At 44.5% G+C, this 18,282-nt stretch overlaps 1 protein-coding gene across 1 annotated transcript in view; it reads left to right on the forward strand.

The window, feature by feature from the left end:
* Positions 1-18,282, forward strand: part of GLRX3 (glutaredoxin 3) — a 240,940-nt gene that overhangs the window by 196,091 nt on the left and 26,567 nt on the right. Inside the window, exons 2-3 of the mRNA XM_050804465.1 lie at positions 2,226-2,339; positions 10,737-10,845. Of these exons, the coding sequence (XP_050660422.1) occupies positions 2,248-2,339; positions 10,737-10,845 (201 nt within the window). The 5' untranslated portion in view covers positions 2,226-2,247. The remainder of the gene's footprint in view (positions 1-2,225; positions 2,340-10,736; positions 10,846-18,282) is intronic.

Consider the following 18,282-nt stretch of genomic DNA (forward strand, 5'->3'; position numbering starts at 1 on the left):
TCCTGTGTTGCCCTGCTGGTCTCCAACTCCTCGGCTGAAGTGATCTTCCTGCCTGGGGTTTCCAAAGTGTTGGGATTACAGGTTGAGTCAGAGCTCCCAGCCAAGTTCTAACAATTTTATCATGTTTAGTTTGTGTTCCTACCATCACAGGCAAGATACAAAATGGTTCCTCATCATTCTCCCGTTGCATTTTAAATAACATAATTTACTGTGTTCAATACCATGTATTTCTCCAGGTGAGGTATACATGTGACAGGCTCCAAAAGGCCTCTTTTAATCACCACAGTAGTGCTGCCCAAGAAAACTCAGGGGCCACGAATGAAAGTTGCCTATGAAATTAGACATTTCTCAGGAGCCAAAGGTAAAAGAGGCCAATTTAAATAATATATTTCAGAAAACCCAATATATCCAAATATCCTCATTTCAACATGTAATCAATATAAAAAGTATGAATGATATGCTACTTTTCTCATACGAAGTCTTTGCAATCCAGTGAGCCCAGTCCTCTGGCAGCTGTTAGCACAGACTGAGCGCCTCCTATGTGTCTGACTCTGATCCAGGCACTGAGACACAGACCAGCTCTTGCCCTTTGAGAACACAGGCCAATGGAGGGGACAAACACAGTTCTAGAACATGAGACAGGCCATGGTAGAAGCAAGCACAGGGGGCCTGGGAACACCTGGCTAGTAGGGAAGGCTCTGTGGGGGCTTGGCCTCAAAGCCCAGGGACAGCGGGGGACCAGTCAGAGGGAGTCCCAGTGTCTGGGTAGGAGCGATGGTGTTCCCTGAGATGGGAACCAAGAGGAGAGGCACTTTGGAGGGAAGGCCCAGTGTGGTTTGGGGATATCCAATAAAAGATGGCCCCTCCTCAAAGTTAATGGATGCTGGGCTCTGGGGTGCAGGGGAGGGTTCTGGGCTGGCTGTTGAGGTTTCCTTGGAGGTTGATGTGACTGGGGGAGTGGAGATTACTCAGGCCAGAAAGTGTGTGGGAAGCATGGGGATACAGAGTACGCCACACGGAAAGCCCACATCAGGGGGATTCCCAAGGGAGAAAGACAAGCCAAGGACCACTTGAGGAGGCCAGGGAGGAGGAATGCAGGGATCTTGGACCCATGCCCCCAACCCAGTGGACCCACCCAGCAGAATCCATTGTTCTGAGGTTACAATGGGTGATGGCTTGGTGGGGCTGCAATGAGTGGTGGCAGGCGCAGAGGCCAGGGGAGGAGGGACATGCTGTGGACTCCAGGTTCAGGTCTGAATTCAGGACTGAGTTGGAAGCACCGGGTCTGTGTTGAAGTTCAAGATCTACCACTTCTGTTCCCAAACCTCCCAGTTCTTCCTCACCTTTATGCAATTTCATTTTTGATAATTTCAGCTTCCTAAATGTACACATCTGATTTCACTTTCACTCACGTCTCACCCCCACTCCTCCACCGGCCCCTTCTCACTATTGCAGACCCAGGAGACACAGGAAGTGCAAGGAAGGTCTGGAGCCCCAAAAGCCTAAGGAGTCAAGTGCCCTGACAGCCAGGAACCCTGACACCCAGGAGCCCCGACACCCAGGAACCCCAACAGCCAGAAGCCTCTACCACCAGGAGTCCTGACAGCAAGGAACCCTGACACCCAGGAGCCCCTACTATAGCCAGAAACCCTAACACCAGGAGCCCCGACACCCAGTCACCCCGACAGCCAGGAACCCAACACCAGAAGCCTCTACCACCAGGAGCCCTGACGGCAAGGAACCCCAACACCCAGGAGCCCCTACTATAGCCAGGAAGCCAGGAACTAACACCCAGGAGCCTCTACAGCCAGGAACCCCGACATCCAGGTGTCCCGACAGCCAGGAGCCATTACAGCCAGGAACCCCTACAGCCAGGGGCCTGGACGGCCAGAAGCCACTATAGCCAGAAGCCCTTATAGGGCCAGGAGCGCCTACAGCCAGGAGCCACTACAGCCAGGGAGCCCCGACAGCCCTGACAGCCAGGAACCATGACAGCCATGAACTTCGGAAGCCAGGAGGCCCGCAGCGGAGTGCCCAGACCTGGCAGGGTCAGAGCCCCTCAGCGGGATCCAGAGCCACCCAGCGGGATTCAGCGCCCGCGGCCGAGGCCCTCTCTGGGATTTCTCAGGCTCTGTAGCGTCAGCGCAGGCAGGGGCGGGGCTTTCCCTCGCGCAGCCGCTAAGCTCTCCGCGGCCCCGCCTACATCCGGCCGCCGGCACGCGATTGCTTCTGTCTGGCGGCGGCAGCATGGCGGCGGGGGCGGCTGAGGCAGCTGTAGCGGCGCTGGAGGAGGTCGGCTCAGCCGGGCAGTTTGAGGAGCTGCTGCGCCTCAAAGCCAAGTAAGCGAGGCGGCGAGTGGCAGGAGTGAGGAGCCGGCGGGAGAGGCCGCGAGACCGGGCCGGGAGTGGCCGCGAGACCGGGCCGGTGTGGGGCGGCGGGTGGCCCAGCCCGGCTCCTTGGCGCCCGGCTCGCTTCGGCCTCGGGGGACCGGGCCCGGCGCCACCCGTGGATTCCCCCGAGCCTCCGGCGCTGACTGGCCCGAACCGCGGGCTCCCCGCCCCGGAACAGCGAGCAGGGCTCGAGGCTTTTCTCGCAGCCCCGGCCCCGGCCCTCGCTCCGACCCCGACGGCTGTCCAAGCCCGGGGGACGCGACCTTCCGTCCTCTGGCCTGGGCGGCCCCGCAGCGGGACGGAGGCGGTGACTCAGCCTTGCCGCAGCGGCGGGGCGGGGGACGGGGCGGTGCCGAGACCCCGGCCCACCGCGCCACGGAGCGGGGACCCATGGCTGCGGGCTCCACCTTTCCTGTGCCCGCCGGGAGGGAGCTGCAGACCCGTCGTCGGCCCATTCCTCTTCAGCCTCCCTTCAGGAACGCCCCTGTCGCAGGAAGAGCGGCTGGGGAAGGCCCCGCTGCATTAGCTAGGCCTGGCTGCCTTTTGAAGTCAGCCTTTAAAGTTTGTTGGTCAGCAGGTAGCCTCAGTCTTCAGACCGAACCTGTTGCCGGAGACAGAGGTTTCCTGTTCCATGAACTGGTGTAGTGAGAGAGAGTCTGTTCAGATTTGGCGCCGGTGTCAAGTCTTCCATCCCGGGAAGACAAAAGGAGATCCATAGGAATGCATAGAAGACGTTTTCTGGGTGGACTAGAAGCTCTGAACTGCAAGCATGCTTACGAGTAAATGCTTACTGGCGTGCGTGTTTGCGGGGAAAGGTCTGCGCGTGGACTCCCCGTGGTAATACCACCTCACATTGTAGACTACTCCAAGGACTGAGTTGTTCTCTTAGTTGTATTAATAGCGGTTGCTACGGGAGCTCTTTTGTCGGATTGCCTGGGATCCAGTCCCACCGCAGCCACTCACTAGCCGTGTAACCCCTGGGCACATTTCATACCCAAGCCTCAGTTTCCCAACGATGAAATAGATCAGCACCTATTAGTACCTCAGGGTTGTTGTGAGGGTTAAATGAGATGACGTATGTGAAATACAATTAATACAATGCCTAGTATGCAGGAAACACTCAGTAGATGTTGGCCCTTAGGTAGGAAGCAGAGTGGTTCATGGAATTCACAGGCAAAATATACTTTGTTTTGTTTTGTTTTTGAGACAGGGTCTGGCTCAGTCACCTAGGCTGCAGTGTAGGGGAGTGATCACGGCTCCTTGCAGCCTCCGCCTCCCAGGCTCAAGTGATCCACCCACCTCATCCTCGCATCTTAGCCTCTCGAGTAGCTGGGACCACAGGTGCTCACCACCACGCCCGGCTAATTTTTATATTTTTTTGTAGAGACGAGGTCTCTCCGCGTTGCCCAGCCTTGTCTCGACCTTCTGGACTCAAGCGATCTATCCTCCTCAGCCTACTAAAGGGTTGGGATTACAGGTGTGAGCTACCACATCTGGCCAAAAATGCTTATTGATCCAGATTTTGTTTTGTTTTGTTTTCAAAACAGGCTGTTGCTCTGTTGCCCAGGCTGAGTGCAGTGGCGTGATCTCGGCTCACTGCAGCCTCTACCTCCTGGGTTCAGGCGATCCTCCCACCACAGCCTCCTGAGTAGCTGGGACTACACGTGCGGTCCACCACGCTGGGCTAATTTGTGTATTTTTCGTAGAGACAGGGTTTCTTTATGTTGCCCAGGCTGGTCTCTGGAACTCCTGAGCTCAAGTGATTCACCTGCCTCGGCCTTGTAAAGTATTGGGATTACAGGCTTGAGCCCCCGTGACCAGCACTGTTGATCTAAATGGAGTGAAATTTTGCTGACTGAATTTGAACTGGAGGCAAGTAGTACTCTGATTTTGCAATGGAGAGTGCAGGTGAGATGGCGTGTTGCCTTTGGAAAGGGGGAGGGGTGAGAGTTACTGACTAATGGTTAGAAATGCTTTATGGGGGTGATGAAATAACACAGCTCTTTAGGCATTTCAGGTTTACCTGGGAAACTGTTAAGGAAAAAAAGCAGGGGTTGACGGGGGGGACATGTGACATTTACTCACTGATGGAAGCTGGGCTCTGACTCATCCAGTACAGATCAGCACAATCACGGGAGTCACCAGAAGTGACTCTTGAAATGAGCAGGTGGTCTTGTGTGGACCTGCCCTAAGTAAACGTTTTGAATTTACCATCACCTGAAAAGACTGTTTTGTCTATGTGTTTTATATGTTTGTTTTAAATGCTTCATGTTTTAAAAAGTCCTTAAACTATCAAAATGGATAAAAGTTTTTTTTTTTTTTTTTTTTTTTTTTTTTTTTTTTTGAGACAGTCTCTCTCTGTTGCCCAGGCTGGAGTGGAGTGCAGTGGCACAATCTTGGCTCACTGCAACCTCCGCCTCATGGGTTCAAACGATTCTCATGCCTCAGCCTTCCAAGTAGCTGGGATTACAGGTACCCACCACCACGCCTGGCTACTTTTTTGCATTTTTAGTAGAGATGAGTTTCACCATGTTGGCCAGGCTGGTCTTGAACTCCTGACCTCGCGTGATCTGCCTGCTTTGGCCTCCCAGCGTGCTGGGATTGCAGGCATGAGCCACCGTGCCCGGCCAAAATGGATAAAAGTTTAAATGTGAATACCATTTGGATGTATCCTTGCCACTGGTCTGTACTTGAAATGACCCAGGAAACAATGTACGCTTTCCTTAGTGACTATTTTAAATGGACACACGAGAAACGATGTGTGGCATCTGGGGAAGGAGCAAATTTCTGCAGCTTTTTTGGTGAAGATGGAGACATTTAAGAATATTGTGGCTCACACCAGCAATCCCAGCACTTTGGAAGGATGACTTGAGGCCAGGAGTTTGAGACTAGCTTGGACAACATAGTGAGAACCCATCTCTACAAAAAATAAAAAAAGTAGCCAGGCATGGGGATGCATACCTGTAGTCCCCAGCTACTCAGGAGGCTGAGGTGGGAGGATTGTTTGAGCCCAGGAGTTCCAGGCTGCGGTGAGCTGTGATCCTGCCACTATACTCCAGCCTGGGTGACAGAGTGAGACCCTGTCTCAGAAAACAAACAAAAAGTGCCCGAATTTTAGTACTTGTGTTGATGTAATAATTTTAAATCTACTTTCCAAATCATTGCTTCTCCAATTTTAAAATTTGACATGAATTGAAATTTTTTTCTTTTAAGTAATTGAATCAGATATTTACATAAGTTGCTGAAATCTCAGCTGGTCTGTACAATGGGGTTATTAATATCCATTTGCAGAGTAAGCAGATTTAGTATATGATATGTTTAATAAGCAGTAGCTGGTATTATCTGCAGATGAATGTAGTAGCAGAATACTATAATAATTGAAAAACAGTTATTTGCTGATGAAGAGCTGACGTTTATTACATTGTCTAAAATTACATTAGTCAGGATTTGAATGTAGTTTTTGTCTGATGTTTTTCTCCAACAGTGCACCAGGCATATGGGGCTATCCATTAAGATGGAAAGAATACTGTAACATATAATCCAAAAGGGGATAACGTTTATATTTGTTTCAGATATAGTATGTCCTTATAATATTGGACATTATGTGCTTAATTGAGAAATGGAAGTTAAGCATTAAATAGGAGAATATTGTGGATAATTTCAACTAACAATGTCATGTTTTAATGTTTTCAAATGTTTTATATTTTTGGTTCATCTTCTCAACATCCCAGAGTGTTGGTTATTGCTATTTTACAGATGTGGAAGTTAAATTACTCTTCAAAGCCATGTTAGTAATAATGAAACTGAAATGAATTCTGTTTCTATAGCATACTCTCTTTTTTTCTTTTTTACTTATTTGGGCTCATACTGTTATAAAGTTTGGTAACCTACTTTAATTTTTGAAAAATGTAGTTATATTAGTATTACTGTGGCATTGAAAGTTCTTTGAAAATTTGATTTGTAATGGCTTTATAATATTTTCTTATGACCATTTAAAAACTATTATTGAGCATCAGATTTTTCTGATTTGCTACATAAAATAGTGGGAAAATATCCACATACAGAAAATCTTTTTCTCTTAATTACTCCTTAGGATTGATACTCATGTGTGAGAAATTTCTGAAAGGTCCCAATTTAATTTTTACCATTAGGACATGAAAGTACTTCTCGTCGTCCTTTTTATCATTGAATATTATGATTTAAACCGTCCTTTTGTTGGCTGGGCATGGTGGCTCATGCCTGTAATCCCAGTGCTTTGAGAGGTGAATGCAGCTGGATTGATTGCTTGAGCTCAGGAGTTTGAGGCCAACCTGGGCATTGGTGAAACCCCAACTTTACAAAGAACAAAATATGGCTGTAGTCTGGGAGGCGGAGGTGGGAGGATCACCCGAGCCCAGGAAGTCGAGGTTACACTTGCCTTGCACTCCAGGCAGTAAAGTAAGACCTTGTCTCAAAAAAAAAAAAAAAAAAATTTTTTTTTTTGGTCAATTTGGTGAAAAATGGTATCCCAGCTTTATAAAGAAGTTGAAGTATTACATACAGTAACAAAATGCACAGATCTTAATCATCAGATGTGATGAATTTTCACAACTGTATACATACCAATAACCACCATTCACAGGAAGAATGTAGAACCCAGGAAGTTTTCTATCCCCTTTACCCAAACGACTGATTTCTTACTGTCACCGTAGATGAGTTTTCCCTGCTCTTGGACTTTGTGTGAGTGGAATCATACAGTTCTTTGTCTGTGGCATCTTTTGCTCACATATTTTTGAGCTTCATCCATGTCATTGCCTGTGTTTGTAGTTGGTTCCTTTTTACTGCTAAGTTACATTCCGTTGTATGAATGTCTGTCACTTTCCCCCATTGGCAGACATCTGGCTAATTTCCAGTTTTGAGTTACTATGTATAGGGCTGCCATGAGCATTCTTGCTTGAGGCCTCTGAACCTCTTTTTTGTTCTCACCATCCTTAGGCAATGGAGCCTCCCTGGATCCTCTTCATTGCTGGAGGCTATGGTGGGCAGAGGCTTCTGAGGGAGGGTTTTGAGGGGTCAGGCCTGTGTTCTAGTTTTAGGGGCCAGAATTCAGTTCCAGGGCCCCAGACAACTGCAAGGAAAAGACTGAAAAATGTAATCTAGCTGAATGCACAGGAGGAAAATGAAACAGTGCTTGATTGAAACAGCAGTCTTTGCCTTGGACCTGAGGCGCCACCTACTCAACCACTGAAGTTGCTGAGTTGTGCTGGATGCAAATTAACAGCCAGTGATTGGGGGCTCCTAGAATGTGTCCTTCCCTGCCTTAGGTGGGTCTTTATTTGGAGCATCCTGCTTTCCTTTTGTGTGCCTGTGGACACTCTCCCTTCCTCAGTCCTACCAGTGGTCTCTGCTCTCTATTTTCCTACGTTTCGACAAATGACCTTGCTTCCCACCTGAGAGAAAACAGGACTTCAGGTAGTATCTCCCCGAGCCCTCCTTCCACTCCTACCTATCCCAACACTTACCATTTATTTGTAGCCTTACCCATTCTTAATGCCTTGGCTCCTGACTCAGAGGAGACTGCCTCCTTCTTCTGCAAGGTAAGCTCTTCTCTGCTCTGGATTTCCCCTCTCCTGCCTCTTCTGAGTCCTTGCATCCTCAGCTATCTTGTGTCTACAGCCTTTCCCTCTCCATTTGCGCTATCCCCTGGTAAAGTAAACATATGAAGATTTTCTTGTATTAAAAAAGCCCATTCCTTGATTTTGTCTTTCCCTCTGCCTGTACAGATCTCTTAGAGTATATCTCTCCTTCCTCATCTTCACTTCAGTCCTCAGTGGACTGCAGTCTGACCTGTGCTTCTGCTATTCTATTGAAGTTACTCTGTTAGTTGCCCTTTCCCACTGCATTGGATGATTGTCACTCCCTCTTGACACTCTTCTGTTGACTTCTTGAGACCCTTTAGTCTTCCAGTACCGCCTAGGATCCCTTCTCTGCTTCACTACATGAATTCCTTCTCCTCCATCTGTCCTAACTGAATGTTGCTAAGCCCCCTGAGGCGCGGACCTCGGGTCTCTTCTGTGTCCCTCTGTATCCCTTTGCAGTTTGGTGCCGGCACTGTCCTTTCTTGATTCCCAAATCTGTATATCAAGTGCAGACTTCTTCCCTGAGGTCTAGACATCATACTAACAGCCCATTAAACTTCCTTTCCTCAGGTTGGCAGCTTCTGCACTATGATTTGAGGCATAGTTTCGCCACTAGCCGTCAGTCTCTAAGCCAGAACTTGGAGTCAGCTGTAGACCGCCTCATCTGTCACCAAATCCTGTCCTTTCTACCTTCGAAATCCTCATGCTGCTCTTTGCTTCTGCTTTCCTGACACTTTATTGTAGGCTTATTCTCTTCTCACTGGTGTTATTTGATCGGTTTTTACAGTTTGTTATCCCTTTCTTTACCCATAGGTTAGTTGTCCTTGTTTCTTTTTGCCATGGAACATATTTCTGTTCGTGATTCTTCAGTTTTTTTTTGGGAGGTGGTATTATATTTGAACAGAATTCCATAAAACTGAAGGATTTTTCAGTTGGATATGACCATAGATATCTTTGCCAAGATAATTTTGTATGAAAGCTAACTAAAGTAGATACTGAGTTATTAATCTATTCTGTGTGTTCATACTATAAATGTTTAGAAATTTATTATTATTATTTTTTTAATGGGTCTTACTCTGTTGCCCACAGTGGAGTGTAGTGGTACGATCATAGCTCATTGCAACCTCGACCCCCGGGGCTCAAGTGATCCTTCCACCTTAGCCTCCCAAAATGCTGATTACAGGCATGAGCCACCTTGCCTGGCCTATAAAAATCTCTTGTTTTTTTTTTTTTTTGAGACAGAGTCTTGCTCTGCTGCCCAGGCTGCAGTGCAGTGGTGTGATCTCAGCTCACTGCAACCTCTTGCCTCCCGGGTTCAAACAGTTCTTCTGCCTCAGCCTTCTGAGTAGCTGGGATTACAGGCATGCATCAACACACCTGGCTAATTTTTTGTATTTTTAGTAGAGATGGGGTTTCACCATGTTAGCCAGGCTGGGCTTGAACTGCTGACCTCAAGTGATCTGCCTGCCTCGGCCTCCCAAAGTGCTGGGATTACAGGTGTGAGCCACTGTGCCAGGCCTGGGAAAATCTTTTGTAGCATAATATTAAAAAGTATAAAAGAATGTCTTTGTGAAAAGCAGTTCTATTCTTTTCCTCGTTTTCCACTGGCATGCCTTCATTTTCAACACTTACTATTGTTTCTATGGCCACGGTTATGTCTCTTCATCACTATACCACATTTAAAAAGTAAATAATGATATTACTAGTAACAATGTGTCTACAACCATTTTTCACAAACATTGTGCCATTAATACGGAAATTCAGTTTCCACTTTGCCCAGGGGTCTGAAAATATAGTTGATTTACCTGGCTTTTTTTTTGTTGTTGTTTACTTTAAGTTCTGGGATACATGTGCAGAACATGCAGGTTTCTTACATAGGTATACATGTTCCATGGTGGTTTGCTGCACCTGTCAACCCATCATCTAGGTTTTAAACCCTGTATACATTAGGTGTTTGTCCTAATGCTTTCCCTCCCCTTGGCCCCTACCCCCTGACAGGCCCCGGTGTGTGATATTCCCCTCCCTGTATCCATATGGTCTCATTGTTCACCTCTCACTTATGAGTGAGAACATGCAGCATTTGTTTTTCTATTCCTGTGTTAGTTTGCTGAGAATGGTGGCTTCCAGCTTCATCCATGTCCCTGCAAAGGACATGAACTCATTCTTTTTATGACTGCATAGTATTCCATAGTATATATGTGCCACATTTTCTTTATCCAGTCTATCATTGATGGGCATTTGGGTTGGTTCCAAGTCTTTGATATTGTAAATAGTGCTGCAATAAACATGTGTGCATGTGTCTTTATAGTAGAATGATTTATAATCTTTAGGGTATATACCCAGTAATGGGATTGCTGGGTCAGATGGTATTTCTGGTTCTAGATCCTTGAGGAGTTGCTACACTGTCTTCCACAATGGTTGAACTGATTTACACTCCCAACAACAGTGATTTACATGACTTTTAATTGATGTGGATGAATATTCAGATCTACTTCAAATGGGCTTGACTCAAAATGCCATTGACTTGAAAATTTATCTGAAAGTCTCAAGACTTTGCAGAGTGCTTTTACATTCCAGTGGTGTATACAACAAAATTCTAGCAATATGAAAAACTTCAGGCAGTTCTTTTAAAGTTTTTTTTTTCTTTTTGGTAATTTAATCTATATCAGTATTTGTTTATTTCCAAAATTGTTATAATTTTAAATCAATGCATTTAATTGATTTACAGATCCCTCCTTGTGGTCCATTTCTGGGCACCATGGGCTCCACAGTGTGCACAGATGAACGAAGTTATGGCAGAGTTAGCTAAAGAACACCCTCAAGTTTCATTTGTGAAGGTATTTATATTTCAATGTCATGTCTTTTATGAATTTAATTCTGATTTATGGGTTAGATTAGGGCTGCGTGTGGTAGCTCATGCCTGTAATCCCAGCACTTTAGGAGGCTGAGGCGGGAATATCATCTGAGTTCAGGAGTTTAAGACCAGCCCAGCCAACATAGTGAAACCCTGTCTCTACTAAAATACAAAAATTAGCTGGGCGTGGTGGGGGGATGGTGCCTGTAATCCCAGCTGTGTGGGAGGCTAAGGCAGGAGACCCTTTTGAACCTGGGAGGCAGAGGTTGCAGTGAGCGAGATTGCGCCACTGCACTCTAGCCTGGGTGACAGAGCGAGATACTGTCTCTGAAAAATACATAAATAAAATAAAAGATCAGATTTTATTAACTAATATAAAGATGGAGTGGTGTGGAATTCCAAATATCTGTGATTGATGTGGGATCTGTTATTTTTGCACATTATTCTTAAAAATCTTAAAATAATTTTGCTTTTCTTTTTTTTTTTTGAGACGAGTCTTGCTCTGTCGCCCAGGCTGGGGTGCAGTGGTGCGATCTCGGCTTACTGCATCCTCTGCCTCCCTGGTTTAAGCGATTCTCCTGCCTCAGCCTCCTGAGTAGCTGGGATTGCAGGCACCCACCACCACGCCCAGCTAATCTTTTGTATTTTTGGTGGACGGGGTTTCACCATCTTAGCCAGGATGGTCTCGGTCTCCTGACCTTGTGATCTGCCTGCCTCGGCCTCCCAAAGTACTGTGATTACAGGCGTGAGCCACCACGCCCGGCCAAATGTACACTTTTCCTCGATCATCCTCGGGTGTGGGGCATGACTATCAAACATCAAGGTGGCTGTGGGCTGGAGTTTTGGAGAGCACAGGCAGACGAGTTAGTTCCCTGTGGGTAACTGTGGTTTTAAGACATTTAAAATAGTAACACAAATTATGTCATTGAAAAGCTAGGTGTGCTGTGGAAAATAGTTCAGGAAAGGGTATGTAAATGCTGCTAGGGACCAGGGAACAGGAAGTTGCTATCTTGGTTTAGATGAAGGCAGACAGACCTATGGGAGAAGGTGAAAGTCTTTCTAACCTGTTCAGAATGCGGAGGAAGAGGGAAGCCAGTCAGTCTCTTCCTTGCCTCTTTTGTTTTTCACTCTGGTTTGTGTGCTCCTCCATTCCTGCTTCTCTCTTGAGTGGATAAGTACTAGGAAAGCCATAGTTGTGACTGTGGATTAACTCAATTGGTTTAGCACATTGAAAATACTATTTAGGACTTAGTACTGGTTTAGGCAACAGGGCCAAAATATGTGTTGAAAGTCTTAGAAATGAATTATCAGGAGGGGAGGTGCACCTTGTATTCCAAAGCCTGAATCCTTAAGATTTAAAAAAAAAAAAAAAGAAAAACCAAAGTCTTATTTTTTAAAACAAGAATCTGTGAGTTCAGAGTACATGTTATCCAGTATACTCATATATGGGGTTAAAAATAACATCAACTGTATTGGTCTTATGTCTCTTTTTATGTAAACTGAAAACAGAATTCTGACAGGATAATTCATTCATGTAGTAGGTGATAAAATTTTCAGGCAGCTTCTGTAGCAATAAGTTTGCTTTGAATAGGTATTGTACTTAGATGGCTCAAAATACTGAACAGTATAGAAAGGTGTCCATTGAGAAGGCTCACCCCATTCCTCCGTTGTCACCCTTGTGTCCCACCACATAAGTAACTGCTTGTATTAATTTTGTATGAATCCTTCTAGTGTTTCTTTATGCAAATAGGGCAGATGTGAATATAGTGATTAGGTTTTTAAAATTTAAGGGCTTATTTAAAATTCCAATGAAATGTATAATGTAACTTTAGAGTGTAACCCTAAAATGTCCAATATAAATAATAGAAGGAGGGCATTAAAACTGCATGTTTGGTCAGTGATAAAAGATAATGATTACAAGTGAAATGAATGATTAAACATTTCAATCATAAGATTAATCGAGATGATGGTAATTGTTCTAAGTCTGCTTTTATGTGTATCATGTTACTGGTTTAGGTAACACATTGTTCTTAGCTGCTATCTGAATGATTTATTTAAAGTGACTATAGAATTACTTCTCACATTGGTACCAGACTTGGCAGTGAGATTTTAAGTTGTTCAAGTGCTTAAGTATCTCTGTGAGCCAAAGGTTGGAGGAGCCCTCAGCGATTTGGGTTGTGGGGGATACCTGAGCCTGACTGCACCTGCCACTCATGAGGATGATGACAGCGTAAGATTGGTCATTCTTCCAGGAGTCATCACTTTCTGGAAATTCACTCTATAACATAGTTTTCTTTCATTAGCCATCATTAGGGGCAAAGGTAATTTGCATGGCATTTATAAGGTAGCTAATTAAAAGGTACTTGCTGAACAGTAGTAAGTAAAAGAGAAGTAGAATGAGATATCATTGGTCTTTCCCAGTAAGAGAGGCATGCAGGCTGGGCGCCGTGGCTCACACCTGTAATCCCAACACCTCTTGAGGCTGAGGTGGGAGGATTGCTTGAGGCCAGGAGTTCAAAACCAGCCTGATGCACATAGCAAAACCATCTCTACACAAGAAAAACTAAAAAAGTTAGCTGTGCATGTTGGCGTACACCTGTAGTCCCAGTTACTCGGGAGGATAAGGCAGAGGATTCCTTGAGCCCAGGAGGTCTCAAGGCAGTCACACAACTGGGTGACATAGGGTGAGACCGTGTCTGAAAAAAAAGGAATGTAGTTCATTTTAAAACTGCTTTCTTTTTGTTAATGAGAGTTTTTGGAAAGTTCTAGAGTATGAACTAATGTTCTTCTACTTTATCTTGTGTCTATTTGATTTCTTAGTCTTTTTTTTGGAGACAAGGTCTCACCGTTATTACCCAGGCTGTAGTTCAGTGGTGTGATCTTGGCTCACTGTAGCCTCTACCTTCCAGGCTCAAGCAATTTCCCCACCTTAGCCTCCCGAATAGCTGGTACTGCAGGTGTGCACCACCCTGCCCAGCTAATTTTTGTATTTTGCTTGTTGCTTAGGCTGGTCTTGAACTCATGGACTCAAGCAGACTGCCTACCTTGGCCTCCCAAAGTGCTCGGAGTACAGATGTGAGCCACTTTGCACTTCAGTCTTTTTTTTTTTTTTAAATGATAAAATAATTTGGCATTTTTGGCTTGTAAAGTAAAGGAATCAATTCTTTTTTGTGACTGGGATTTATAAAATCATTTAAATAAGTGATCATAAACTAGATATTTTTAAACAGATTGTAAACTTTTGTGACTATCAATAATTTCTTATTTTGTAGGAGCTGGTAAAATAGAGTTAGAAGAGTTAGTCACCCATTTTTGGTCAGAGTAGTTAGTTTGTGCTCATTGGAATTGAATGCTGAAGGACAAAGTTTTCATATTTATTGCGTCTGAATCCCTTATTCTCTATATTGATGATATGGTCGTAAAGTGTATTTGGGGTGGGGCACAGTGGTTCACACGTGTAATCCCGGCACTTTGGGAGGCTTCTTTGGGAGGCGTGAGTGGGAGGATTGTTCAAGGACATGAGTTTGAGACCAGCCTGGACAACATAGCGAGACTTCATCTCTGCAGAATAAAAATTTAAAAAACTAACTGTGTACACCTGTTGCCCCAGCTACTTGGGAGGCTGGGGTGGGAGGATTGCTTAAGAATAGGAGTTAGAGGCTGCAGTGAGCTCTGATTGTGCCACTACACTCCAGCTTGGGTGACAGAGTGAGACCTTGTCTCTTAAAAAAAAAAATTAAAAGTGCATCTGTACTCCTTTTGGGTGCTGTGTTTATAATGGGTGGTGTTCCATTTACTTGAGTCACTGACACGTATAGTGGGCTCTTCTGGGCTCCATCCTGAGGCTGTCACACCTCCAGTGGCACGGAAGAGATGATGTGGTATTTCTATCACTAAAAGGAGTTCAAGACCAGCTTGAGTAACATGGTGAAACCCTGTCTCTACTAAAAATACAAAATTTAGCTAGGTGTGGTGGCGTACGCCTGTCATCCCAGCTACTCAGGAGGCCGAGGCAGGACAATCACTTCAACCCAGCAGGCGGAGCTTGCAGTGACCAGAGATTGCGCTACTACACTACAGCCTGTGCGACAGAGCGAGACTTCGTCTCAAAACAGAACAAAAAAGTCTTAGAGAAACCTTACGTTTATTCAGAATAAAATGAAATACTTAAAATATCTTAATGCCTTTTATTTTCAAATTACATAGTCAGTACCTTCTCTCATACTGATCCTTGTTTGTGTCTTTACCTAAAATAGGAGTACACCTTTGTCATTTAATTAATTGTTTGATAGAATCTTCCAAAATATGGTATCTGGCAGAGGGGATGGGAGAGAGGAAGAAAGCACAAGGCTTTGTTGGGTGCCTGCTGCTGGTTGTATTTGAGATCCAAATCAGCTATTTTGTATGAAAGTTTAGCTATTTTTTCCTGTAGCTTTTTGTTTGTCTCTGAACTTAGTCAGGTGCCATGGGTTGCTTGGATCAGGAAATGCCCTATATTTTTGTCTGTATTGTCATTCAGTTCCTCTTTTCATTGCCTCCTTGACTAGATGTGAGATACTTGAGATGGGGACCTTTACCTTACCAGGTTTTCATTAGTAAAAAAGAAAAAAACAATAATAGGGCCGGGCATGGTGGCTCACGCCTTTAATCCCAGCACTTTGGGAGGCTGAGGCGGGCAGATCACGAGGTCAGAAGATTGGGACCATCCTGGCTAACATGGTGAAACCCCGTGTCTACTAAAAATACAAAAAAAAACCCAGCCAGGTGTGGTGGCACGTGCCTCTATTCCCAGCTACTCGGGAGGCTGAGGCAGGAGAATCGCTTGAACCCGGGAGGCAGAGGTTGCAGTGAGCTGAGACCACACCACTGCATTCCAGCCTGGGCAACAGAGCAAGACTCCGTCTCAAAAAAAAAGAAAAAAATGACTTTCCTTTGTTTGGGTGGCTCCTGCTTTCCATGCAAGCCTTCCTGATCCCACTTCCAGCTTAGTACTCTCATCTTGCTAGGCTGTGGTATACTCATTTTACCATATCATGTGCTTCAGCGCAAACATTCTCAAAGTCAGACTTACCACCTGGCTGGTTGGTGAGATTTTATACTCTTGTATTTTATTTGACATTAATTTTGTTTGTATAGTAGCTGCTGTACTTGCGTTTTATGTTGACTGTAATTTAAAATATACGATCAAGGTTATGGAGGAGTTATGTATTTAAATGTATTTTTGCTTCTTAAAAAACAGGAATCTTTAAAGTTTATTCTTATTTTGAAAGTGCGACTGTCTTAAAGATACAGATTGCATTGTTGAATTTCTAAAGGTCTGTACAATCATAAATGTAAGTGTAGTTTATGTTTAATATCTGAGTGTATAATTATTTTGTGTAAACAGATAGTGTTGGTGGGCAATCTTCTGAAGGATACCAACTAGCTGTATAACCAGGTGCACGCTAACTAGTGGAATTAAAAATTTTCAGTGTAAGAGAATGTTGGCCAATTTATTTGGCATCTTAAGAGAGCATATGTTGGATTTCATTCTACAGGAAGGAACTCTAAAAATGCTTCTCAGATAATTCTGGTAGAATTGTTAAATCTTAAAAAGACTGTAGGTTTTTATCTGTGCTATCTTGGTAATTTAAAAAACCCACAATTAACATGGTTTTATTAGCTGTTTCTGGGCTAAGTTTGGTGAAAGTCTTTAAAGAAGTTATCAAAACTTTTTTGTTTTTAATTATTATTATACTTTAAGTTCTAGGGTACAGGTGCACAACATGCAGGTTTGTTACATAGGTGTACATGTGCCATGTTGGTTTGCTGTACCCATCAACTCATCATTTACATTAGGTATTTCTCCTAATGCTATCCCTCCCTCAGCTCCCCACCCCCAGCAGGGCCCTGGTGTGTGTTGTCCCCCTCCCTGTGTCCATGTGTTCTCATTGTTCAGCTCCCACTTATGAGTGAGAACATGCGGTGTTTGATTTTCTGTCCTTGTGATTGCTGAAAATGATGGTTTCCAGCTTCATCCATGTCCCTGTAAAGGACATGAACTCATCCTTTTTTAGGGCTGCGTAGTATTCCATGGTGTATATATATGTGCCACATTTTCTTTATCCAGTTTGTTATTGTTGGTATTAAAGTCTGTTTTATCAGAGACCAGGATTGCAGTCTCTGCTTTTTTTGCTTTCCATTTGCTTGGTAGGTCTTCCTCCATCCCTTTATTTTGAGCCTGTGTTTGTCTTTGCATGTGAGATGGGTCTCCTGAATACAGCACACTGATGGGTCTTGACTCTTTGTCCAATTTGCCAGGCTGTGTCTTTTAGTCTTTTAATTGGGGCATTTAGCCCACTTACATTTAAGGTTAATTTTGTTATGTGTGAATTTTTTTTTTTTTTTTTTTTTTTTTTGAGTTGGAGTCTCACTGTTGCCCAGGCTGGAGTGCAGTGATGCGATCTTGGCTCACTGCAACCTCCGCCTTCTAGGTTCAAGAGGTTCTTCTGCCTCAGCTTCCTGGGTAGCTGGGATTACAGGCACCCACCACCATGCCCAGCTAATTTTTGTATTTTTAGTAGAGACAGGGTTTCACCATGTTGGCCAGTCTGGTCTCGAACTCCTGACCTCAAATTATCCACCTGCCTTGGCCTCCCAAAAGTGCTGGGATTACAGGTATGAGCCACCATGCCCAGCCTGTATGTGTGAATTTGATTCTGTCATTATGATGCTAGCTGGTAATTTTGCCTGTTCATTAATGCAGTTTCTTCATAGTGTCAAGGTCTTTTACCATTTGGCCTGTTTTTGCAGTGGCTGGTACGGGTTGTTCCTTTCCATGTTTAGTACTTCCTTCAGGAGCTCTTGTAAGGTGGTGACATAATCTCTCAGCATTTGCTTGTCTTTAAATGATTTTATTTCCCCTTCACTTATGAAGCTTAGTTTGCCTGGATATGAAATTCTGGGTTGAAAATTCTTTAAGAATGTTGAATATCGGCCCCCACTCACTTTTGGCTTGTAGGATTTCTGCGGATAGATCCACTGTTAGTCTGATGGGCTTCCCTTTGTGGGTAACCCAACCTTTCTCCCTGGCTGCCCTTAACATTTTTTCCTTAATTTCAACCTTGGTGAATCTGATAATTATGTGTCTTGGGGTTGCTCTTCTCCGGGAGTATCTTTGTGGTGGTCCCTGTATTTCCTGAATTTGAATGTTGACCTGCCTTGCTAGGTTGGGTAAGTTCTCTTGGATAATATCCTGAAGAGTGTTTTCTAACTTGGTTCCATTCTCCCTGCCACTTTCAGGTACACCAATCAAACGTAGATTTGGTTTTTTCACATAGTCCCATATTTCTTGGAGGCTTTGTTCATTTCTTTTCACTCTTTTTTCCTCTAATCTTGTCTTCTCACTTTATTTCATTAATTTGATCTTCAATCACTGATA

This window comes from Macaca thibetana, chromosome 9, assembly GCF_024542745.1.
Source record: "Macaca thibetana thibetana isolate TM-01 chromosome 9, ASM2454274v1, whole genome shotgun sequence".
Taxonomy (NCBI): domain Eukaryota; kingdom Metazoa; phylum Chordata; class Mammalia; order Primates; family Cercopithecidae; genus Macaca; species Macaca thibetana.